At 37.5% G+C, this 26,501-nt stretch overlaps 1 protein-coding gene across 1 annotated transcript in view; it reads left to right on the forward strand.

Annotated features, from left to right (window-relative positions):
* Nucleotides 1–23,601, forward strand: part of NECAB1 (N-terminal EF-hand calcium binding protein 1) — a 292,307-nt gene extending 268,706 nt beyond the window's left edge. The window contains exons 10-13 of the mRNA XM_065895521.1: nt 11,762–11,874; nt 17,975–18,052; nt 19,343–19,434; nt 23,174–23,601. Coding sequence (XP_065751593.1) covers nt 11,762–11,874; nt 17,975–18,052; nt 19,343–19,434; nt 23,174–23,199 — 309 coding nt within the window. The 3' untranslated portion in view covers nt 23,200–23,601. The remainder of the gene's footprint in view (nt 1–11,761; nt 11,875–17,974; nt 18,053–19,342; nt 19,435–23,173) is intronic.
* Nucleotides 23,602–26,501: the final 2,900 nt, after the last annotated feature.

Consider the following 26,501-nt stretch of genomic DNA (forward strand, 5'->3'; position numbering starts at 1 on the left):
TCACAGGCTGCAGGTTCATAGTTCCCATTGTTTTTGTTGTCTGTCCCCAGTGGCTAAGGTTGGTTCAGTGGGTTGTGTAGGCTTCCTGGTGGAGGGGACTAGTGCCTGTGTTCTGGTGGATGAGGCTGGATCTTGTCTTTCTGGTGGGCAGGTCCACGACTGGTGGTGTGTTTTGGGGTGTCTGTGGCCTTATTATGATTTTAGGTAGCCTCTGTGCTAATGGATGTGGTTTTGTTCTTGTCTTGCTAGTTGTTTGGTCTATGTTGTCCAGCACTGTAGCTTGCTGGTCATTGAGTGGAGCCAGGTCTTGACATTGAGATGGAGATCTCTTCTGGGAGATTTTCACTGTTTGATATTACGTGGAGCTGGGAGGTCTCTTGTGGAGCAGTGTCCTGAACTTGGCTCTCCCACCTCAGTGGCACAGCCCTGATGCCTGGCTGGAGCACCAAGGGCCTTTTCTCCACATGGCTCAGAATAAAAGAGAGGAAAGAAAGAAGAAAGAAAGAAAGAAAGAAAGAAAGAAAGAAAGAAAGAAAGAAAGAAAGAAAGAAAGAGAGAGAGAAAGAGAGAGAGAGGGAGGGAGGGAGGGAAGGAGGAAGAAAGAAAGAAAGATAAAAAATAAAATAATATAAAACTATTAAAATAAAAAATAATTATTAAGACAAAAAAATTTTTAATTAAAAAAAAGGGACAGACAGAACCCTAGGACAAATGGTAAAAGCAAAGCTATACAGACAAAATCACACACAGAAGCATACACATACACACTCACAAAAAGAGAAGAAGGGAAAAAAATATATATATCATTGCTCCCAAGGTCCACCTCCTCAATTTGGGATGATTCATTGTCTATTCAGGTATTCCACAGATGCAGGGTAGATCTAGTTGCTTGTGGAGATTTAATCCACTGCTCCTGAGACTGCTGGGAGAGATTTCCCTTTCTTTTCTGTGTTTGCACAGTTCCCGGGGTTCAGCTTTGGATTTGGACCTACCTCTGCATGTAGGTCACCTGAGGGTGTCTGTTCTTCACACAGACAGTACAGGGTTAAAGTAGCAGCTGATTCAGGGCCTCTGGCCTGCTCAGGCTTGGGGGAGGGAGGGGTACGGATGCTGGGCAAGCTGCAGTGGCAGAAACCAGCATGACGTTGCACCAGCCTGAAGCGCGCCATGCATACTACCGGGGAAGTTGTCCCTGGATCATGGTACCCTGGCAGTGGCAGGCTGCACAGGCTCCCAGGAGGGGAGGTGTGGATAATGACCTGTGCTACCACACAGGCTTCTTGGTGGCTGCAGCAGCAGGCTTAGCATCTCATGCCCATCTCTGGTGTCCGTGCTGATAGCCGCGGCTTGTGCCCATCTCTGGAGCTCCTTTAAGCATCTCTCTTAACCCCCTTTCCTCAGGCACCAGGAAATAAAGAGGCAAGAAAACGTCTCTTGCTTCTTCGGTACCTCTAGACTTTTTCCCAGACTCCCTCCCAGCTAGCTGTGGCACACTAGCACCCTTCAGGCTGTGTTCACCCAGCCAACCCCAGGCCTCTCCCTGGGATCCGACCGAATCCCAAGCCTCAGCTCCCAGCCCCCAACCGTCCCAGTGGGTGAGCAGACAAGCCTCTCAGGCTGGTGAGTGCAGGTCTGTACCGATCCTCTGAGCGGGAATCTCTCCACTCTGCCCTCCACACCCCTGTTGCTGCACTTTCCTCCATGGCTCTGAAGCTTCCCCCCTCCACCACCCACAGTCTCCACCCACGAAGGGGCTTCCTAGTGGGTGGAAAACTTTCCTCCTTCACAGCTCCCTCCCACTGGTGCAGGTCACCTCCCTATTCTGTTGTCTTTTTTTTTTCTTTTGCCATACCCAGGTATGTGGGCAGTTTCTTGGCTTTTAGGAGGCCTGAGGTTTTCTGCCAGCGTTCAGTAGGTATTCTGTAGGAGTTGTTCCACATGTAGATGTATTTCTGATGTATTTGTGGGGAGGAAGGTGATCTCTGTTTCTTACTTTTCCGCCATCTTGAAGCTCTCTCTATTATTACTACTTTTAAATTTTGTTATTTTAATAACCTTATTTATTTTGTTATCTTAATTTTTTCTCTCTCTCTTTTTCCTGTGTTTTCTTCTGAGCTGTGTGGCTGACAGTGTCCTGATGCTCTGGCCTGATGTCAGGCCTGAGTTTCTGAGTGGGGAGAGTTGAGTTCAGGACATGGGACCACCAGAGACCTACTGGCCCCATGTGATATCAATCAGTGAGAGCTCTCCCAGAGATCTCCATCTCAACACTAAGCCCCAGCTCCACCCAACCACCAGCAAGCTCCAGTGCTGGACTCTTAATGCCAAACAACTAGCAAGATAGGAAAACAACAACATCCATTCACAGAGAGGTATCCTAAAATCATACAAAGTTCACAGACACCCAAAACACAACAGCAGACATGGTCCTTCCACCAGAAAGACAAGATCCAGCCCCACCCACCAGAACACAGGCACCAGTGCCCTCCACCAGAAACTCTACACAAACTACTGAATCAACCTTTCCCACAGGGGGCAGACACCAAAAACATCTGGAACTACAAACCTGCAGGCTTTGAAAAGGAGACCCCCAAACAGAGTAAGTTAAACAAAATGGGAAGAGAAATATGCATCAGATGAAGAAGCAAGGTAAAAACCCACCAGACCAAATAAATGAGGAGGAAATAGTCAGTCTACCTGAAAAAGAATTCAGATTAAGTATAGAGAAGAAGATCCAAAATCTTGGAAATAAAATGGAGAAAATACAAGAAACTTTTAACAAGGCCTAGAAGAACTAAAGAGCAAACAAACAATGATGAACAACAAAGTAAATGAAATTTAAAATTCTCTAGAAGGAATCAATAGCAGAATAAATAGGCAGAAGAACAGATAAATGACCTGGAGGATAAAATAGTGGAAATAAATACTGCAGAGCAGAATATAGGAAAAAGAATGAAAAGAATTGAGGACAGTCTCAGAGATGTCTGGGACAACATTAAATGCACCAATATTCAAATTATAGGGTTCCCAGAGAAGAAGAGAAAAAGAAAGAGACTGAAAAAATATTTGAATAGATTATACTTAACAACTTCCCTAACATGGGAAACGAAATAGTCAATCAATTCCAGGAAATGCAGAGAGTCCCCTATGGGATAAATTCATGGAGAAACATACCAAGACACATCTTAATCAAACTATCAAAATTAAATTCAAAGAAAAAATGTAAAAGCAACAAATAACATACAAGGGAATCCCCATAAGGTTAACGGCTGATCTTTCAGCAAAAACGCTGCAAGCCAGAAGAGGGTGGAAGGACATATTTAAAATGATGAAAGGGAAAAACCTAAAACCAAGATTACTCTACCAGCAAGGATGTCATTCACATTCAACAGAGAAATTAAAACCTTTACAGCCAAGCAAAAGTTAAGAGAATTCAGCACCACCAAACCAGCTTTTCAACAAATGCTAAAGGAACTTCTCTAGACAGGAAACACAAGAGAAGGAAAAGACCTACAGAAACAAACCCAAAACAATTAAGAAATTGGTAATAGGAACATACATATAGATAATTACCTTAAATGTAAATGGATTAAATGCTCCAGCTGAAAGACATAGACCGGCTGAATGGATACAAAAACAAGACCTACATATATGCTGTCTACAAGAGACCCACATCAGACCTAGCGGTTCATACAAACTGAAAGTGAGGAGATGGAAAAAGGTATTCCATGCAATGGAAATCAAAAGAAATCTGGAGTAGCAATTCTCATATCAGACAAAATAGACTTTAAAATAAAGACCATTACAGAAGACAAAGAAGGACACTTAATAATGATCAAGGGATCATTCCAAGCAGAAGATACAATAATTGTAAATATTTATCCACCCAACATAGGAGTGCCTTAATACATAAGGCTAATGCTAACAGCCATAAAAGGGGAAATCGACAGTAACACAATCATAGTAGGAGACTTTAACACCCCACTTTCACCAATGCAAAGACCATCCAAAATGAAAATAAATAAGGAAACGCAAGCTTTAAATGAAACATTAAAAAAGATGGAGTTAATTGATATTTATAGGACATTCCATCCAAAAACAACATAATACACTTTTTTCTCAGTAGCTCATGGAACATTCTTTAGGATAGATCATATCTTGGGTCACAAATCAAGCCTTGGTAAATTTAAGAAAACTGAAATCGTATAAGTACCTTTTCTGACCACAACGCTATGAGACTAGATATCAATTATAGGGAAAAAAAGACTGTAAAAAGTATGAAAACATGGAGGTTAAACAATATGCTACTAAACAACCAAGAGATCTCTGAAGAAATCAGAAAGGAAATCAAAAAACATCTAGAAACAAATCACAATAGAAACACAATGACCCAAAATCTATTGGATGCAACAAGAGGAAAGTTTATAGCAATACAATCCTACGTCACGAAACAAGATAAATCTCAAATAAAAAACATAACCTTACACCTAAAGCAATTAGAGGAAGACTCACCAAAAAAAAAAATAAATAAAATAAAGTTATCAGAAGGAAATTAATCATAAAATCAGATCAGAAATAAATGAAAAAGAAATGAAGAAAACAGTAGCAAAGATCAATAAAACTAAAATCTGGTTCTTTGAGAAGAAAAACTCAATTGATAAACCATTAGCCAGGCTCATTAAGAAAAAAAAGAGAGAAGAATAAAATTAACAGAATTAGAAATGAAAAAGGAGAAGTAACAACTGACACTGCAGAAATACAAAGGATCATGAGAGAGTACTACAGGTGACTATATGGCAGTAAAATGGACAACCTGGAAGAAATAGACAAATTCTTAGAAAAGCACAACCTTCCGAGACTGAACCAGGAAGAATTAGAAAATATAAACAGACCAGTCACAAGCACTGAAATTGAAACTGTGATTTAAAAATCTTCCAACAAACAAAAGCCCAGGACCAGATGACTTCACAGATGAATTCTGTCAAACATTTGGAGAAGAGCTAACACTGATCCTTCACAAACTCTTCCAAAATATAGCAAAGGGAGGAACACTCTCAAACTCATTCTACGAGGCCACCATCACCCTGATACCAAAACCAGACAAAGATATCAAACAAAACAAACTATAGGTCAATATCACTGATGAACATAGATGCAAAAATCCTCAACAAAATACTAGTAAACAGAATCCAACAGCACACTAAAGGATCACACACCCTGATCAAGTGGGGTTTATCCCAGGAACGCAGGGATTCTTCAATATACACAAATCTATCAATCTGATACACCATATTAACAAATTTAAGAATAAAAACAATATGATATCTCAATAAATGCAGAAAAACTATCAACAAAATTCAACACCGATTTATGATAAAAACCCTCCATAAAGGTGGGCATAGAGGGAACTTACCTCAACATAATGAAGGCCATATATGACAAACCCACAGCCAACATCATTCTCAATGGTGAAAAACTGAAACCATTTCCACTAAGATCAGGAACAAGCCAAGGTAGCCCACTCTCATAGCTATTATGCAACATAGTTTTGGAAGTTTTAGTCACAGCAATCAGAGACAAAAAGAAATAAAAGGAATGCAAATTGGAAAAGAAGAAGTAAAACTGTCACTGCAGATGACATGATACTATACATAGAGAATCCCAAAGATGCTAGCAGAAAGCTACTAGAGCTAAACAATGAATTTGGTAAAGTAGCAGGATACAAAATTAATGCACAGAAATCTCTTGCTTTCCTATACACTAATGATGAAAAATCTGAAAGAGAAATTAAGGAAAGACTCCCATTTACCATTGCAACAAAAAGAACAAAATACCTAGGAATAAACCTACCTAAGGAGGCAGAAGACCTGTATGCAGAAAACTTACAGTTTATAGACACTGATGAAAGAAATTAAAGATGGTACAAACAGATGGAGAGATATACCATGTTCTTGGATTGGAAGAATCAACATTGTGAAAGTGACTATACTACCCAAAGCAGTCTACAGATTCAGTGCAATCCCTATCAAAATACCAATGGCATTTTTCAAAGAACTAGAAGAAGAAAATTCACAATTTGTATGGAAACACAAAAGACCCCAATTACCCAAAGCAATCTTGAGAAAAAGAAACAGAGCTGGAGGAATCGGGCTCCCTGACTTCAGACTATATTACAAAGCTACAGTAATCAAGACAGTATGGTAGTGGCACAAAAACAGAAATATAGATCAATGGAACATGATAGAAAGCCCAGAGATAAACCCATGCACATATGGTCACCTTATCTTTGATAAAGGAGGCAAGAATATACAATGGAGAAAGATACCCTCTTCAATAAGTGGCGCTGGGATAACTGGACAGCTACATGTTAAAGAATACAAGTAGAACACTTCCTAACACCATACACAAAAATAAACTCAAAATGGATTAAAGACCTAAATGTAAGACCAGACACTATAAAACTCTTAGAGGAGAACACCGGCAGAACACTCTGTGACATAAATCACAGCAACATCCTTTTTGACCCACCTCCTAGAGAAATGGCAGGACTTGAATAAAGATGTAGACATAGAGGGTGGACTTGAGGACATGGTGAAGGGGAATGGGAAGCTGGAACGAAGTGAGAGAGTAGCATTGACATATATACACTACCAAATGTAAAATAGATAGCTAGAGGGAAGCAGCTGCATTGCATAGGGAGATCAGCACATTGCTTTGTGACCACCTAGAGGGGTGGGATAGGGACGGTGGGAGTGAGATGCAAGAGGGAAGTGTGATGGGGATATAAGGGTATGTATAGCTGATTCACTCTTTTATACAGCAGAAACTAATACAACATTGTGAAGCAATTATACTCCAGTAAAGATGTTAACAAAAAAGTCAATATAATTTTAAACAAAGTTTTATCACATTCTGGTGCTTTTCAAAAACTGTTAACTTTTCTTGAGCACATTATTTTTGTATATATACACTAGAATCCCTTTTCATACAATAGGAGTTTACAAATCTAATATCTTTTTTTTTCCTTCTGTATCCTCATTAAACCTATGAATAATATTTTGTGAGTAAATTAATTCTGCCATGCACTTTAATGTGTTTTGTGGGCTATTGCCAACTAATATGTCTGAGACTTTCAAAACATAGTCTTGCTTTGCAGTAGCTGTTAAGAGACTCCAACAAGAGCACACAAGGAAGGTTCTGATGTTTCTGAAGAATGCTTGGAACACAGTTGTAAATGTAGTAAATAGAGACAGAATAACATAAAACAAATTGGTTGTGTTTAAAACATTTCTTTGTCTCCAGTTATTTAAAAAGCTGATATTTCTTGAAATAAAAAGATCCAAGAAATCAGAGGTACACGCAACTGTAACGTAACGTCACTGGCAAATACTATTCAGTAAACCTGGATTAACCTTTCATAATTAGCACTTCTCAGCCCAAGAAATCCCTAATATTCCACCCTAATTCCATTGTAACAAAATCCCTATAAGGTAAGTCATAAAAGCAACACTAACCCCTTCCAAAGCAGAGAAACAAAAATGTAGCACTATTTTCTACCGTGAAAGAAAGTTCTGGGCTGGCCATTTACATTATAGGATCTCAGATTTCAGTAAGGATTAAAGGCTGTATATTTTAAACAAGAGACATATAGAAATATCATGAAGATATTAGGACCCCTTCCCTACTTCTCCCATACTCCATATACCACATCTTAACCTAGCCAGCATAGAAAAATATAAGGATTTTCTTTGGACCTCAGAAAGTCTACCTTAAATTACCCAAGATTCAAAAAGCTCCACTTGTCACAGTAGTCATAAAATGCAGGCAGATTATCTGGGCCCCTTTATAAGTTTATTTCTTTGTGTACATATCTGAGGAAAAGAGAGGAAAGAAGTGCCTTGTTTGGATTGCAAAGTAAATTTAATTTTTCCAAATCATATTCACATCCATGTATATACGTAAATGAACCATTTAGCTATTGCTATATAGCAAACCACCCAAAACAGAATGGCTTAAACCACAATTCTGCATGTAGGCAATTTAGGGCGAGATCATCTTGGTGGTCTCAGCTGGCTCCCTTTTGGCGTCTGTAATCAGCTGCATGCCAGCTTTACTGATCTTAGCTGGGCTTTCTCATGTCTAGGACCTCAGCTAGGATGAATCCACTGACTCAGCTTTGTTCTATGTGGTTTTAATCCTCCAGCATAGGAGTTGGCAAAACTACAGCTCACTGCCTGTCTTTATATATAAGGTTTCACTGGAATAGAGCCATACCCATTTGTTTATTTATTGCCTATGTTTGCTTTCACAATAAAACAGGGAAGTTGAGTAGTTGTGACAGGAACCATATGGCCTTCAAAGCCTAAAACCTTTACTATCTGGCCCTTTACATAAAATGTTTGCTTGGGGCTTCCCTGGTGGTGCAGTGGTTGAGAGTCCGCCTGCCGATGCAGGGGACATGGGTTCGTGCCCCGTTCCGGAAGGATCCCACATGCTGTGGAGCCGCTGAGCCTGCGCATCCGGAACCTGTGCTCCGCAACGGGAGAGGCCACAACAGTGAGAGGCCCACGTACCGCAAAAAAAAAAAAAAAAAAAAAAGTTTGCTAACCCCTGCTCTAGCAGGGCTCATTTACATGACAATGTCAGAGATCCAAGCAAAAGGGTGGAAACTCACAAGGTCTGTTGGGGCCTAAATTTGAAACCACCACAGTGCCACTTCTGCCATGTTCTGTTGGCCAAAGCAAGTTAGAAGTCCAGCCCAGATCCAAGAAAAGGGGAAATAGAATCCATGTCTAGATGGAGAAGTAAAAAGTCATATTTCAAAGGGCATGGGTTCAGGGAGCAGTGAAGGACTCTGGTCATATTTATAACCTGCCTCACTAGATCACATAACAATTGCCTTCAGACTAAAAGAATTGTGATGGAATAGGTGGATATATTTATAATATTTCATTAGGAAAGCCCATAAGAATCATGTGAGTCACTGTTCATCAAATACCTGACCTGTAGATTTTTGTCAAAAGGATGTATCCATAATTATTTTGGTAGAGATTATCTTTAGCACAAAGTGAGAGAGTGGCATGGACATATATACACTACCAAATGTAAAATAGATAGCTAGTGGGAAGCAGCCGCATAGCACATGGAGATCAGCTCGGTGCTTTGTGACCACCTAGAGGGGTGGGATAGGGAGGGTGGGAGGGAGGGAGATGTAAGAGGGAAGAGATATGGGAACATATGTATATGTATATGTATAACTGATTCACTTTGTTATAAAGCAGAAACTAACACACCACTGTAAAGCAATTATACTCCAATAAAGATGTTACAGAAAACAAAAACAAACAAACAAAAAAAAACCTAGGCCCTGGAAGAGTCAGATAGAAGGCTGATTGTTCATTATACAACCTTAGGAGATAGTTATTGACTTTGATTCCTGATCCTGAAGGGAAATAAGATAAAGCTCAATTAAAATTACTGAACTCATTTAGGTGACTAGGTTATGGAAACAAATAAACCCAAGATGTAGGATGATTCCAATGCAATAAAAGTTTTCCTAGTAAATAGTCCACACAATGATTCAGGGACACAGACTTCTCTCACCTATGGGCCTGCCAGTCCTAAGGCAGGTCTTCATCTTACTAGCAGAAAAGAAAAAGAGAAGGTGGAGGAGGCTCACATCTTTCCTGAAAGTCTTGGCTCAAAAGTAGTACACAGCACTTCTGCTCATATTCTGTTGGTGAGAACTTGTCAGTTGGCTACACCTAACTGCAAGGGATAATGGAATTTGTAAGTCTAACTCTATATCTAGAAAGAAGAAAGAAATGGATTTTGATGAACAGTTTGGAGTCTGTGCCATAGTCTACCTTCTGGTCATCAGGTGTTCATTTGCATCTTTCTTTTCACATTTATAGAACACATTACCTTCACAAGGGAGACCGCCCAAAGTCTCCTCCAGTTACTGCTTCTAGCTCAAATCCAGGATCCCTGGATGATGTTTAGTCTTATCTGTAAGGTCAGGATGTAGCCCTTTAAGGTCTGAAATGCCCAACCTCTGCACACACACAGATAAAATATACAATGATAAAACTAGGCCAGGATAAATGCCATAAAACTGCCACTCAGAAAATAGATGAATAGGAAATACACAACATTCACAGGTTAGTTGCAACGATGAATTCATGCTGGGAAGGTATTTTAATGAAGGAAGTTCCACTATTAGACACCAGATCTCCATTCTGAGATCTGGTTAATGAAGGAAGTTCCACTATTAGACACCAGATCTCCATTCTAAGAGGACCCCTGTTTTCTGTTCTTCTTTAAGAGTTTCTTCTTGGTCCATTATCATCCATGACCACACCTGAATCAGCCCATTGTGGAACATTACCTTTCTTGGGGGTTATGCAGTATTCATAGCCTGCCTCCAGCTCATATGAGTTTGGGGGCCCAAAATTATTTTAAGCCTTAAATAGTCAAAGGATTTTAACACAAGGATCAAAATTTATTTGGCAATACAGTTGGTCAAAATTTTAGTAGAATTCTGATCAATTTACATACAATAAGTTTCATGGGCCATACCTAAAATTACTTCTTAGACACAGTGTTCAAGACTTATTTCTTTGCTAAAACCTATGAAGACAAGAATTCTATCTTAATCCATCACTGTATACTAGAATCCAGCATTTACTAATTCCCTGTAGGAACACAAAGTAGGAACATTTGTTCAATATAAAAAGTGCCTAACATAATACCTACAATATAATTAGTGTTCATCCAATGGTAGCTGTTGAAGCTCATTGGAATTGGAGATAGCAAACTAGGGGCTTAATTCTAGCTCTACTTCTACATAGCTGGGTAAGATCATGCAAGTTAGTTTCCTCATATTCTAAATCTTTCTCACATTATTGTTGTTGCTTTGCACTTTTATAATTCACCTCCAATCCTTGTTGTTTTTGCACTTTTATGATTCACTACCAACAAGTGATGAGGAAAGGACTAATCTTGAGATCAAAATACCATGAGAAGCCCATAGGCATATCTTTAGGAAAGTATTCAAACGACAGGTGCTATAAGGGTAATAGGATTTGTTACAAGAATCAGTTGTCATCCAACCCAGCATGATCCATTAAACACAGGCTTCATCTAATGCCATGAGATTTGAGTGGGGCCTATTATAGGTGGTTAATTGTTTGAGAACCCTGTGATGGTTTATGTAGCTTTGGAAATGCGTCAGTGAACACATATTTTTTGAAATTTGGTTGTTTGTAATGAAATTCATAATATGTCTAATATCACAAAATAGCCAAGGAGAAGCTGGAGCTGTGCACTGTGTACAATAAAACTTCTCTTTAAAATTTGGTGAGTGACTTTAGGTCAGTGATTCCAACCCTGGCTGCACACTAAAGTCATTTGGAGAGGTTTTTATGAATACCAGTGCGTGAACCTCACTCCAGAGATTCTGATATAAATGCAATTTTAAAACCTCCCCAGTGATTCTGATGGAGAACCACTGCTTTTAAAAGGGAAATATGTCATCATGAAGGACACCTTTTTTAGTGCCTGTTACTAGAGGCAAGAAAATATCCTGCCTATACTACAGCTTTTATACAGTGTTATTACTTGGACTAGTCATGGCCTTTTTAGTCATTTTTAGATGAAAAATTGTTTGTTTTGTGAGGAGGGATGGGATGAGCAGTAGGGGGTTGGGCTTAGGGAGGCTCCATGATAGTCAACAAAGTAACACTTGCCCCTTCCTCTGCAGCACATCATGCTTGTGCAGCGTCAGATGTCTGTGATAGAAGAGGACTTGGAAGAATTCCAACTTGCTCTGAAACACTACGTGGAGAGCGCTTCCTCCCAAAGTGGTTGCTTGCGGTAAGTGCTCCTGTGCATGTGTCTTAGATGAAGGTGGGGTCTGGAGGACTGGTATTTGAGAATCTTCATCTAAAGTTATGCTGGTCATTCTAGCCCTCAGGGTGATGCAGAATTTGCTATCTCCAATTCCAATGAGCTGTTTTCTCTTTTATCCTTGGACTCTGTGTGGATTTGAGCATTAAGAGCACCAAGGGAAGTCAAATAGACTGAAATTCCTCCTTTTGCATCCAGGCAGACTCACACTCTGATTTAAATCATCTCTGGTATATGAGGCCTCAACTCTAATGCATCTAGCTCTGATTGCTACCTTGAGAATGCGCCCTATGGCCTAATAACCACTATTTCAGCCATTCATTATGAAATTGCACCATCTCTGAAGTCTTGATGGCAGGACTTTGTCATTTAAAAAAAAAAAAAGTTATTTCCATGGCCACTCCAGCTCAGGCTTCTGTTATCTCAGGCTACTAAAATATACTAACTATACCTCATCTTCAGTTTCTCTACTCCAAGTAGTCCGAGAAACAACTACTACAATTATAATTTCCCGGAAACAATTATCATAGAATTCTCTTACTCAGAAACCTGCAATAACTATCTAATGAGTAGCTTATCAAATGCCAGAAGTTTATCCTGACCCTACAATTATACTACCAACAGACCCCAGAGATCCATAGCACTGCTACCATTTGTTCTCCCTCACCTGAACACTATGCCTCAACAGTGCCCAGCTGCATATTGCCTTTCCAGCATAATCTATTGTCTTACTGCTGTGCCTTCGATCTGGCCACTCTCCTTCCCAGAAGTGTGCACCCAGCTTCAGGTCTCTGCCAGACCATGCTCTACCTTAATGCCAAAGATCAAACTCACCTGCTCCTGGAAAACTGCCACAACCAAATCCACCCCTACCTTAGGAGCTTGTTTAAATTGTATTTCACAATACTCTTAGAACATTGGGAAAGCTTTTTAGCACATGTGTGCATGCATGTATGTGCACATAGGAACACATACTTTATGTCTCTTTGGTGTTCCTCCCAGTAATTACTAGTTATATTTTATGCGCACTCTGGCAAAATACTTCTGCAGCTAAGAAGTCTGGCTCTGGAATTAAACATGGGTTGTATTAACTCAGTGGGTTTGGGAAAGAGAAAAACAAATACCGTATGCTAACACATATATATGGAATCTAAAAAAAAAAAAAGGTTCTGAAGAACATAGGGGCAGGACAGGAATAAAGATGCAGATGTAGAGAATAGACTTGACACAGGGAAGGGGAAGGGGAAGTTGGGATGAAGTGAGAGAGTAGCATTGACATATATACACTACCAAATGTAAAATAGATAGCTAGTGGGATGCAGCCTCATAGCACAGGGAGATCAGCTCGTGCTTGTGACCACCAGAGGGATGGGATAGGGAGGGTGGGAGGGAGATGCAAGAGGGAGGGGATATGGGGGTATATGTATACATATAGCTGATTCACTTTGTTATATAGCAGCAGCTAACACAACATTGTAAAGCAATTTTACTCCAACGAAGATGTTAAAAAAAAAGTTACTGAAAAACCCAAGCAGAGCAATTGTGTGACCCATGTATAACACACACACACACACACACACACACATTTTTTGATTCCTCTTTTCCCATATTTTGTAATCATGAAGGCTTATTTAATCCCTGTGTTTGGCACGGGGAGGTACCAACTGAATACATGTGATGCACACAGTGTATTCTCAGAACCATGCATGACTTTGGAAAGTTGAGAATAGTTTCTGCTTCCAAGGATCCAGGAAACCAGTTGGGAAAATAGGATACTCATTCATGAACAATTAAAGCCATGTTCTTGGCCTTAATTTCACAGCTGTTAAGTAGAATAAAATGATTTCTGAAGTCACTCTCAGCTACCAAATTCTAGAATTTGTATGTATTCTGAACTCCATGTCAAGGATGTAGGGAAGATGAATGTGGAACTGCATTGTAAGAATCAACCCTGGGAGTTGTACTATGGCCAAACATCCTTAAGAACTCATGGTACCCTGTGGCACATTGAACCATTAATTTATCAGCATTTTTATATAGACAAAATAAAAGGGTGGCCGTAGTGTGGTGGAGAATTGTGGGAACTATCCCTCCTGTGTGCCCTTTACTCCAGTGATTAGGCTCTGTGAGTTAAGGTAGGCCACCTGGGGAACAGAGGAAGCCAAGACGAAGTGTGTCCTGTTCCTGATGAGCCAAGCTACCTTAGGTAAGATGTTTAACCCCAATCGTTCCTGAGCTACATCATTTTTCCCCATTTCACTGACATTTTCCAGCTCCTGGAATGTTCAAGGTGTCCTGGAGCTCAGGGCTGAAGCTCTAAGTGACTTATCCAGAGACAGCTTAGCCAAAGAACTCTTGCTTTAGCCAGTGAGTTTTTAAGTGCCACAGGAAGTATGAATACATTGAGGAGGAAGACTGAGGGTGTTTAAGTTAGTAAAGTCACAAAGCAAAAGCTCAGAGTTACATCATGTAATTTTAAGTTTGCAAATAATTGAAAGCTAATCATTCAAGCTCTAAGCCCTTTTAACAGAAATATTGCTGACTGAAGTTTCTAAAAATTTTATCATTAACCTTTTCTTGCTGTCTCAGTGTCATCACTGCATATGTATTATTATCTGTATTGTACAGTCTCAAATATCAATGTCCTTAAATGTCATTGCTGTGTATTGGTCAGTTTTGCCCTTAATTGAAAGCACCCAGTCTGTAGAACAATTTTGATTAGCATTTTCACCCACAGTCCTTTGAGACACAATCTGAACTGGTCTTTCAACTCTTCCATCTGGCTCTTGACCAGATGGCCTACAGTCAGGAAGAAGGAGAAAGGAGCAACACCAACAAGCCATCCTCTCATGTCTGAACCTAAGGACAGAAAGTTTCCCAGAAGTCCTTGCTTCTCAGCATACTTCCCTTGGCATTTCATCAGCCCAACTCAAGTTACATGGCTATTCCTGGTTACAGGGGAGGTTAGAAAACAAATATTTAGCAGAAAGGAGATTGTGATGACTGTCTCAGCCCAGCACTGATGGGTACATTGGATATATTGCAAAATGAACAATGGCAGGGTTTGGTTAGAGAGAGGGGAATAAAAGTTGGGGAGGCAACAGACAGTATCTACCATATGATTCCCAGAGTGACTGTGAAGGTAAAATGACTTAATCCATGGGAAATGCTTAAACCAGGGCCTGGAACAGAGCAATACATGTTAGCAACCATCACCATTGTTATTAGTATGTATAATAATGTAATAATTGTTATCATCATTATTATTGGCTTGCTGCTCCTCATTGTTTTCAAAGATTTGTCTTTTTCCCTCATTTTCTTTTCTGTTCCTTTTAATTCTGTCATGTTTCTCAACTTTGATAGCATTAAGGCTTAGCTTTCACTCACCTAAGGAAAGTGCTACTTTGTTTTTCACTATTGAGCTAACAGCTCACACACATACATACACTCACATATACACACATACAATATACCAATTACTGGGCAAAACATTCTACATGTAATGCTTTATTTAGTACTCAGTACTATTATTACCACCATTTAACAGGTGAGGAAACAGGTTAAGTAATGGGCCCAAGGTGACAAAGCTCTAATACATGGTGGATGAAGGTAAGCCTGTATGGCTATACTTCAAACCACTACCTTATCACACTGTGTTTATCTTCTTCAGTCCTTCAAAACTTGAGCATCAGGCTAAAATTTTGTGAATTTCTTGTGGCTAGTCTGGAAAATGGCAGGTTCAGATAGCAGGATAAGTGATTTTTATATGTAATAAGTAATACAAATGAATTAGTTTGTAGGAGGCAGTTCATAGTCATGGACTGAAATTTGACCATTACATTGTCAGATTACATTTGGGGATTACAGATCCTTTTAGACTATGATGAGAACTATGGATTCTCTTCCCAGGAAAAAGTAGATATGCACAGTAATTTTCAGCTCATTTCTGGGATTTCAAGGAACCCCCCCAAAAGCCCATCAATAAACTCCTGGGGTTAGAAAATCTCTAGTTTCACTTTCTGTTCAATTCCTTTGATTATGTTATAAACCTTTCCCGAGAAAATCTGAAATTGAACTAATAACAATACTTGCTACATCATATCTTAACTGAAGCAAGCTTGATCAATAGCTCTGTGAAAAACACCAAACTACAAGCCAAATAAGTATTACAATTTCTGTGTAGTTACCACCATCTGCTGGCCACACTTAGGTAAATCCTAAATTTACACTGAGCTTGGCTATTTTACCGTATGTTCGCTATTAAATCAATATTCTATTCTCCCAATTTTTCCCAATCTCTCAATTTATTGGGATTGAGATATACACACTACTTTATATAAAATAGATAATAAGGATCTACTGTGTATCACAGGGAAGTCTACTCAATACTCTGAAATGACCTATATGGGAAAAGAATCATAAGAGTGGATATATGTCTATGTATAACTGATTCACTTTGCTGTAAACCCAAAACTAACACAACACTGTAAATCAACTATACTCCAATAAAAATTATTTTTAAAAAATTAAAAAAGAGTAGTTTATACAAACTACTATGTATAAAATAGATAAGCAACAAGGATGTATTGTATAGCACAGGGAATTATAACCATTAACTTGTAATAACATTTAACGGAGTATAATCTGCAAAACTACTGAATCACTATGCTGTATACCTGAAATATAATGTAAATCAACTATACTTCCATTTAAAAAAGCACCACACTGGGCTTCCCTGGTGGCGCAGTGGTTGAGAGTCCGCCTGCCAATGCAGGGGACACGGGTTCGTGCCCCGGTCCGGGAAGATCCCACATGCCGCGGAGTGGCTGGGCCCGTGAGCCATGGCCGCTGAGCGTTCGCGTCCAGAGCCTGTGCTCCGCAACGGGAGAGGCCAAAACAGTGAGAGGCCCGTGTACCACAAAAAAAAAAAAAAAAAAAGCACCCCATCTGATTTGTTTTTTTAAATCCTTATTGTTTTTCTAACCTCTGATTTTGATTTATAATCTGAATATACTGTGAAACGTTAGGCTGAACAAGCTGGACTTGTGGAATTAATTTTTTAAAGGAATCTTTATATTTGTGTCCTACTCTCCCTTAAATTTATGAATCTATCCCCTCTTCCTTTCTTTCTACCTTAATTTGGATCTTCATCATCTCTCACCTAAGCTAATTTCACTACCTCTCTAGCTTTTCTTCCTGCTTTGAACTGTTCTCCATAGGCTACCTCACACGGCCATCAGAAGGATCTTTTAAAACCCAGCTTCAACAGAGACTCTCCCTGCTTTAAACCCTTTTGTGTCTCCTCATTGCTACCGGATTAAATCCAGTCTTCACCTCAACTTGTCTTTTCACCCACCTCCTCTCTCTTCACTACTCCAAAACATATTATATAGGCTATTAGCCACTTTCAGGCTAGTCCAGAAGGCTGGAAGGAACAAATTTGTCTTCCCTAAATTGGAAAAGCAATTACAAAAAAAACTACAATTATGGCCAGAATATGGACTCAAACTTGATCTGGACAGCGAGAAAGTTGAGAGGTGTGAGTGTGTAAAAGAGAAAGGAGGAGGACCAACACTGGGCACTGGCAAAGTTGGAGTTAGTTGTGTAGCAGTGTGGTCCAGGTGACTTAGCTTACAGCAGGACCCCAAACAAAAGCTGTCAATCCAGAGATAGAGGTAAGGGCAAGAGCTTTGGAGGCTGATTGGACTGATCCAAAGAGCAACAGCTGAGGGCAAGGAAGGTGGCATGCACTCACATTTTTCTGAACCCTGGCAAAACAGAACTCACAAAATCTTTTTGAATAGATATATGAATGAAATTTTACAAAGTTATATTTGTGATTTCTGAAATATACTGAGACAGTATTCATGATGCCAAACCAGAAAACTAAAAACGTATATTAAACAAACAGACATGTTAATCAATTATTGACAAAACTTCAATTTTCATGCAGGAACCATAGGTGTTTCCTATACAAATGGATAAGATTAGAGGTGATTAGAAATATTAGTTTATTTCTTGTATTTAATTTCCTGTGGCTAATTACACCTTTCCTTTTCCATTTCAGTATTTCTATACAGAAGCTTTCAAATGAATCTCACTATACGATTTACGAGTTCTGGGAGAATAGTAGTGTGTGGAATAGGTAAGTTATGAGCAGGCCTTATTTTTTTAATTTTTTTGCCAGGGAGGTGGCAATATACATGATATAATTTTAGAACCTGTAGAAAAAACTCCATTCCCTTTACCTCACCTTAAAACCTGTCTTATTTGCTCATTTTCCTAAATCTCACTCTTTTTATGGATTTGAAATTACTTTCCTTTTGAAGCACAAAAACTTTTGATTATGATCACACTTTAAGAATTACCATTTTACTGATGCTTTCAGGTAAACAGATTTAGATGTGGGTCATGGGTGTCTAAGGTATGCAGGGGTGGGAGACAAAGGATGCAGAAAAAGATGAAAATAACTTTACCTCCTAATTTTTCTTAAGCTCTGTGGTTTTTATTTTGCAATATAGCTATATATAATGGTTAAGATCATCATAGCTTAACAGCTTTTTGAAATGTCTTTACTTACTGCAAATAAAAGGGAAATTCAAGACATTGTTTGGAAAAGATGAAAAGCATGTCAACTTCTCTTGTAATCATTCAGTTTTGTATATAATTATATTTGTTAACTATTCCTAGATAAAGTTAAAAAATAAATCAAGTTCTTTGAAATTAAAATAACTATTAATAAGTAACAAATATATAATTAGAAAAATAGATGAAGGAAATTTTGCTATTCTGAAATTATATAGTTCTAGTTGGCTTTAAATGGCACAGAGAATATAGCTCTCCAATAAGTCCATATTTTGGGGTGTTAAATGATGGTAATGAAACAAATACCTGGAAATTTATTTGATACATATTTCACCTAAAATTTTTATTTTTGTGGCTATTTTAAACACTGTGCTATAATGCATAATGACATCAATAGAATTTCAGGCACAAAAGGGAGCTTTAAAGGCAACTTATTCAACTCTGCAGTTCCAGGCCTACACTTTTAGATGATTTTTCTTTCTTTTTATCCTCTAGAGATGGAAAATCTATAGTCCTTCTTCTTAGCTATCCTATTTTTTAAACATCCTGATGCCCAAGATAGTCTTCCTTCTGTTTAAACTTCTTGCTGTAATTACAGTTATCTCCTTTTGTTTTATCTTCTCTAGAGAATTAGTGCTCTCCTGTTTTAAAAAAAAATTCTGGTGATACTTGTTAAATTACTCCTTAGTCTTTTTTTAAGGGTAAATAACCAAGAAAAGAAATCCGTATTCAGGCACTTAATCTAAATCATCTGAAACCTTGCCACCTTGAGTGAATTTGAACTGTGCTACATTCTACTCAGGAAGATTGTAATAAATTGCACAGCCGTAACCTATAATTATTTATACAGCCACCGTCAGATGAATTATAGCAAGACCTTCCAAAGAAGTAATGTGGATTTCTTGGAAACTCCAGAACTCACGTCTACTATGCTAGTTCCTGGTAATTATCCTGGGTTCACAATTCTTCTATGTGCTTTTGTATTGCCTTTCTCTGTTTAAAAGACAGTATGTTCTAGCGCCTTCCCCTTCATCAACTGTACTCTATTTTTTTATCTATCTTAAAATTGGAGAGTGGGGGTAGGAAATAAGAGATCTATATATTTTTTCTATTGCCTTTAGTCCTTAGTTGACCCCATTTGTATTCCTGGCTGTATTAAACCTAATATTAGTCATTTGCTGGTCACCTTTTAACAATTTGAAGTATAAATCATGACATTTCAAAAAATTATTCAAATACTTTACTATATTATAGTGTATTGAATAAATTTGAAATAGGTGACCATAGATTGGAGATTAGAATTATGTTAGAAATATCTTTATTATAATAATTGTTAAATATTTTTTGTAATTGGAGAAAAAGGAGAAGGGAAAGAGAAATTTGAAATGAACTTGCCTGAGAAGTCTGGCCTAGCCAAAGCTTATTTAAGATAATTGAGAACAAAAATTATTTGTTCATCTACCCATCCATTCAATTACCAATTAAACATACTTTTACTGAATGTTAATAAGTGCTAAGCACTGGGGATACTGGGGTTCCTAGCCTGTTTACTAGCACTGATTGAGCTCCAATTATGAACAAGCATTGTGTTGGGAGCTATAGAGGGTACAAAGTAAAAATGCAGTCCCTACCTATAAAATGCTTTCTGTCCAGTAGGAAAGACAAATGTTTGTAGAAAAATAACAAGCTCAGGACATACATAGTAGTTACCCATTAGACTCATAATGTGCTATGTGAATTTAGAGGAGTGGATTGCCTCTTTAACAGTTTTTAATGAGGAGATGATCCTTGAGCTGGACTTTAAAAAATTAGATTTGGACAAATAAAGATGGAGAAGAAGGTACTTAGAGGTAAATTGTAGACATGAACAAATGTAAGAAATGTTAAATGTGCTGTGTTAATTGGTGCAAAGATATGATTAAAGCATAAGGCTTGTATATGGTACATGTGCAAAGAGAGGAGAGAGTAGGAAATGGGAGTTGAAAATAAGGAATTTTAACTTTCTTCTTACAGTATTATGGAGCCATTAAAGGTTTTTGAGAGGGCTAGTGAATGCTCTAATCAGTAGTAACTGTGGCAGGAGGGAGAAAGGTGAATGTCACGAGAGGAGAGAAATTGGTCAGGCAGGGCAATAACCTAGGCCAGGAAAAAAAAAAGCATCTGAACCAAGATGATATCCATAGAGTTCCCTTGCAGATAGAATTTTCAGAAGTTAACCATAGCAAGATGATGGTTGAAGCCGGGGGTTGGTGAGAAAGTGTGTAGGTAAGAAGAAAATATCTAACAGAAGCCTGAGGAACTGCCTTTATTTAAAAGGCAGAGAGAAAAGCCTCCTTTCATTAAGGAGACTGAGGGGAACCAGAGATAGGAGAGTCACAGTTGCAGAGTATCAAGGAAACCAAAAGAGGAGTAACATGCAAGGTACAGTGCTCCTCAGGGTGCCTATGTAGGAGAGCATGACTGAAGAGAATGGGACTGAAAATTGGATTTGACAAGAGAAGTTTTAATAAAATGGTAAGAATTTTAAAATTAGGGTAGATTTTGATGGATTGGCAATAAATGGAAAATGAAAAAGTCAATTCTGGAATTGAAGCTAGGTGAGGAGATGGGGAGATCAGGTGTCAATGCTTTCAAGTTGGCTGACTCTGACAGTCTCAGCCTGATTTTTTATATTTACTCTAGATCTTAAGGGCAGGTTTATGCACTATTAGTATCATTGGTACATGCATTCTATTACTCTTTCTCTCTCAGAGCATTTCCTAATTTAGAGAGAAAAACTGAGTACAGATAAAACTGGATCAATTCCTGTTCTCAGAATTCAGAGTGAATACAATTTAATGCCTTTTAATTGCTACCCTATTTTTCATTGATTTTCACATCACATCTAATTTCTATAACCACTGGAATTTGATAGAAAAAAAAAGTTAGGCTTGATTCTAACACAATTTTAAAAACCTACTTCAAACAAGATTTTTAACATCTATTGGGCCATCCTACTCTATTTTAAACTGAAAGTTTTATCACTGTTAACAGCTGATTTCCCTTGGGGAAAAACAGCAGATATATCTCCCTGGACAAAAAGCTGAAATTAGCTTATAAATATCATTTATGATTTTAATGTCCATATGACTTATATTTGTAATAACTAGTTTTGTGCATTTTGTTTATGTAGTTTTGAAATGCTGCATATATTTTGACCTAAAATAAAAATCTGAAAGTTATTACAGTTAGAAACACAGAATGAGTGGGTTTGTATTACTAATTCACAAATAACAATTTCTAATAAGACTTTTTTTTTTTTTTTTTTGTGGTACGCGGGCCTCTCACTGCTGTCGCCTCTCCCGTTGCGGAGCGCAGGCTCAGCAGCCATGGCTCATGGGCCCAGCCACTCCGCGGCATGTGGGATCTTCCCGGACCGGGGCATGAACCCGTGTCCCCTGCATCGGCAGGCGGACTCTCAACCACTGCACCACCAGGGAAGCCCAATACTGCCTTTTAATTAAGATTTCTAAGTGGTTTACTTAAGATACATCTTAAGAAATAAAGCAGGGACTTCCCTGTAGCGCAGTGGTTAAGAATCTGCCTGCCAATGCAGGGGACATGGGTTCAAGCCCTGGTCCGGGAAGAGTCCACATGCCACAGAGCAGCTAAGCCCGTGCGCCACAACTACTGAGCCTGCGCTCTAGAGTCTGTGAGCCACAACTACTGAGCCGCGTGCCACACCTACAGAAGCCCATATGCCTAGTGCCCATGCTCCATCCGCTATTAGAGAAGTCACCTCAGTGGGAAGCCCGAGCACCGCAATGAAGAGTAGACCCCGCTTGCCGCAACTAGAGAAAGCCCGTGAGCAGCAACAAAGACCCAACTCAGCCAAAAATAAATAAAACAAATTTATTTAAATAAACAAAGCAAATAAACCAGTCTGCACTAGATACAAAAATATAAACCAAAATATATTCCTATGAACTCTCAAATATAAAAATCACTTAAATGAGGCATACTGGAATATGGAGCCTATGCTGATAAGCTATCATAAAACACCCAGACAAAAAGAGTATGAGAATTGGTCTGTGGAGCAGAATATCCCTTGGCAAAGGAGAAAGCCTTATGGTTATGGGAAAAAAGGATACATAAGAAAGTAAGATCCTATTGCCAGTCAGTGTATTATTTAAACAGCTTTGAAAACAAATTTTAATCCTTCACATTTGTCTGTTTCTCACCTCATTCCACCAATCTTACTTCTTTGACATAGGTTTGTCTTTAGGATACTTACATTTACTGGGGAAAATATTTCTAATTTTACAATACAGATATACTAAAAAAAAATTATTTAAAACACATCCACTTACTTATACCCAAACTTCCTGAACTGGGAAGATTAAAACAACAACAACATGATTTTATCTTCAGGGCGTTTATAATCTCATTGCCAAGACAATCTCTATTCATATATAACAAAAACTTTTTAGTTAGACTGCAACCAAGTGTCAAAAGATATGGTACAACTAACAAGTGCACAGGAAAGTTCAATCAAGTCAGGAAATAGTAACTTGAAAGATAAGTAATTATACAGACTAAAGGTGAGGGAAAATAGTCTCTTTAAGAATGACTTGCACCTTGAACTAACTTAGCCCTAGCAGTTATTTTCATTATTAAAAAAAAACTCTTTTTCTCTTTTCAGCTTCATGGTGGATCCTGAACAACTAGCTGTTCCTTAACATTTTCTTTATGGTTCCAAGTAAAAAACAACTGTTCCTATCTGAAATGTGAATTAGAAAATTCTCTGTACTTATTAATCTACTCTCTACTTTTGTTTAAATATATTTACCCTAAGATGTGCACTCTTCTTAAATGTCTTCTATCATTTTATCTTTCATGTAAATTTTAGCTCAACTTTCAAAGTTCACTATTATCCTCAATATTTGCTGCTGTATTGCTACATACAATAAACCTAAAACCCTTTAATATCAAAATCATAATATATGAAAAGTATACATATAAAGTAACAAAATTGTTATGATAGAGAAAAAAACATTTAAAGTGAGAGCTTTTAGACTATTACTTCATAGAACAGCTTCTGTAGATCTGTCATAAACTATAAAGGTTAAATCAGCGTTTTGTGATTTTTAAGTATCTGCTTTTCCATGAGTGAAATGTATTCTTCAGTAATACCTACTCCATTCCCAACTCAGGATCCTATAACTATTCACTTTATGTTACTTAAAAAGCTAATACATGATCCAATATGACTGGTATCCTTATATGCAAAGAGAGAGAGCAGGGATGTTTAAGCTTAAAAAAACATTAATACATGAGCATAAACCAATCTTCACTATAACCAATAGAATCTCTATCCATCTGTCAAGTTATAAACTGGTTTTTCATAAGTGAGCAATTCTGTGACAGGGTACCATTTAGTAATGTAACACCATTATATCATTTGTTAAGAAAATGTGGCTCAAAATTTTTGGCACATGATCCAGAGGTCTAACTTTACTTATGAAAAATAGACATTTGCATTTAAATAATGATTTCAAAATATTTTAAAACCAAAATTTTAACCTAAGTGAACAAAGAATTATAAAACAAGTACAAACTTTAGGGAAATAATAAAATATGTACTGGACAAAAAACATCTATTTTTCAGTTTCAACACTAGAATGACTACAATCCCAGTTTCACTAGAAAAACTAAAACTATGTACCTTATATATTCTGCTGTACAAGCTCATAAATTAAATATTTTTAATAAAATCTCTTTTATTCTGATAAATGCTGCTAATGAAAATGCAATGCATATAGAAATTTGTTTATTTTCTAGGCCAAATTCCTCTGAAACCACAGGTCTTCCAGGAAACAAACATAAGGTGAATTTTTCCTTTTTTTTTTTTTAAACTCAGACAAAAAGGAAGGTTGAACTAAAATTTTATTTTTTAAATATAAAAGTTAACCTAACATATTTTCTCAAACTAACTTTTACCAACACCTTTGTGTACTCTCAGTCCTCATTCAGTCTAAATAAAATTAAAGAATTTTTAATAGCTTCTACTAGAAATAGGTAGTAAATATTGACATACACACATGTGTGTATATGTGTGTGTGTGTGTGTGTGTGTGTGTGTGTGTGTGTGTCTGGTCATTTCTAAAGATGATAAACATGAAACAACACCTGGCTCAACTCTTTTAATTTATATACAAAGCAAAGAACAACATGAATGGAGATGTACAATGATTATTCAAATAAGCTATACATATGTACAAAGGCAAACAGATAATAAAACAGTCTTTGCAGTCTCACTCTGATTATATACAGTAAGAAAGGATCAAAAGACTTTGAAACCTCGAGGACTTCTAATATACAAACTCTTCTTGAAAACGCTGGTTATAAATGATTTCAAAAATAGAAATTATAGCTAATCAATATATTGTTCTGGCCAGTCAGTTTCTGTATCAGATTCAGAAAGTACATCAAGTCATTTGGATACTAGGCACTTTCCAAAGTTAGAATGGTAGTATGACTTTAAAAGGGGTCTGCCCTCAGTAACAGTGCTAAATGGAAGGGCTCTTTGGATTCCAAATTGGAATAGGTTCGATCATATTTTTTTTTAACTAAAGTCAACAGACTTGGATAATAGGCAAATAATAAAGCAAACCAATTTAATTATATGGTAATTCTGACCCCAGCTCTTTTTAAATTACTTTTTTATTGAGATGACCCCAGCTCTTATATAAATTACATGTATTTTTGTGTATGTGCGTGTATTCATACACATATAAATACTAGAAGCTATAATATAAAGGGAAATAGTAGGGCAAAAATGAGTGTAAAAAACTGGGCCGTAGGTGTAAACTCATTTTTAAGTAACCAATAAATTTATGGCTAGTGAAGGTTCTTTTTTTTTTTCCTACTTGAAAAGCAATCTTTTTCTGGTGAACAAAGCAATTAAAAGTGGTATACTAAAGACCAAGTTGGGAAATCTGCCATGGACTAAAGTTTGAATCTGGGTAACAAGTCTAAAGACCAGTGAAGAAAAAGGTACTGGTTTTAGGAGTTCAGAATTCAGTTTAAGATAAACTTTCTGCCAAATGATGTCCTTGAATGCCTTGCCAATAGACCCAGGGATCTGAAAGAATCTGAGAATAGAACTAGGGAGAGTTTACACTTACCTTTATATGAGCAATTCTTTGTGACACTGTGCTGGAACCAACTTTTCTTTTTAACAAAAGTGACAAATTGCAGGAGATTTATTGTATAGAATTTCTAGGAGCTAAAAGTTTAAACCTCCAAATTCTTCATCCATACACTTGTTATAAGAAATTACAGCACTGAAACTTAATGCACCTCAATTATTTGCAAATGCCTCAATTATTCCTCTTTTGGAAATAAAAGAATCTTAGACAATGTTGTTATTATCACAAACCTAGAGAACAATCATATATTTGAAAAGAAATACTTCTTAAAATATTCTCCCTCCTATCACTGAGAACTATTCATTGAACATCCTGAATCATTCTAAACCTCTAGAGAGATTGTAATGATCCTTTCAAGTGCTGGTATGAAATCAGTGGGAAACAGAACAAAAGCAACTTTAAAAGCAACAAGAAATTATGTATCATATGTACATCATAGCATATACTTTATATTTGAGAATGCTTACAGCTTACATTTTCATTCCATTATTACAAGCGATGAAAAACAAAAATTGCAAGTAGCATGCAAATTATAAATACAGTCTTCCCATTTCACTAACCAAATTCCTACTTTCCAGTGTTACTTCCCTATTTATGCAAGAAACTGCCTGCAAAGCTGAAACTGATTAGAAAATTCTTTATTGTTTAAAGTATCTCTTTCTCATTTTAGGAGAAACCAAATATCCAACCATCAAAATTAAAAATAAACTGAATTGTTACAGTCCGTTACAGTTATTGTTACTAGATCCACTTCATTTGCAGGTGTCCAAAATATAAAACTAGTAATTCTTTATCTTCAAATACATACATTCTCAAAATG

Source organism: Phocoena phocoena, chromosome 17 (assembly GCF_963924675.1).
Source record: "Phocoena phocoena chromosome 17, mPhoPho1.1, whole genome shotgun sequence".
NCBI classification, from domain to species: Eukaryota; Metazoa; Chordata; class Mammalia; order Artiodactyla; family Phocoenidae; genus Phocoena; species Phocoena phocoena.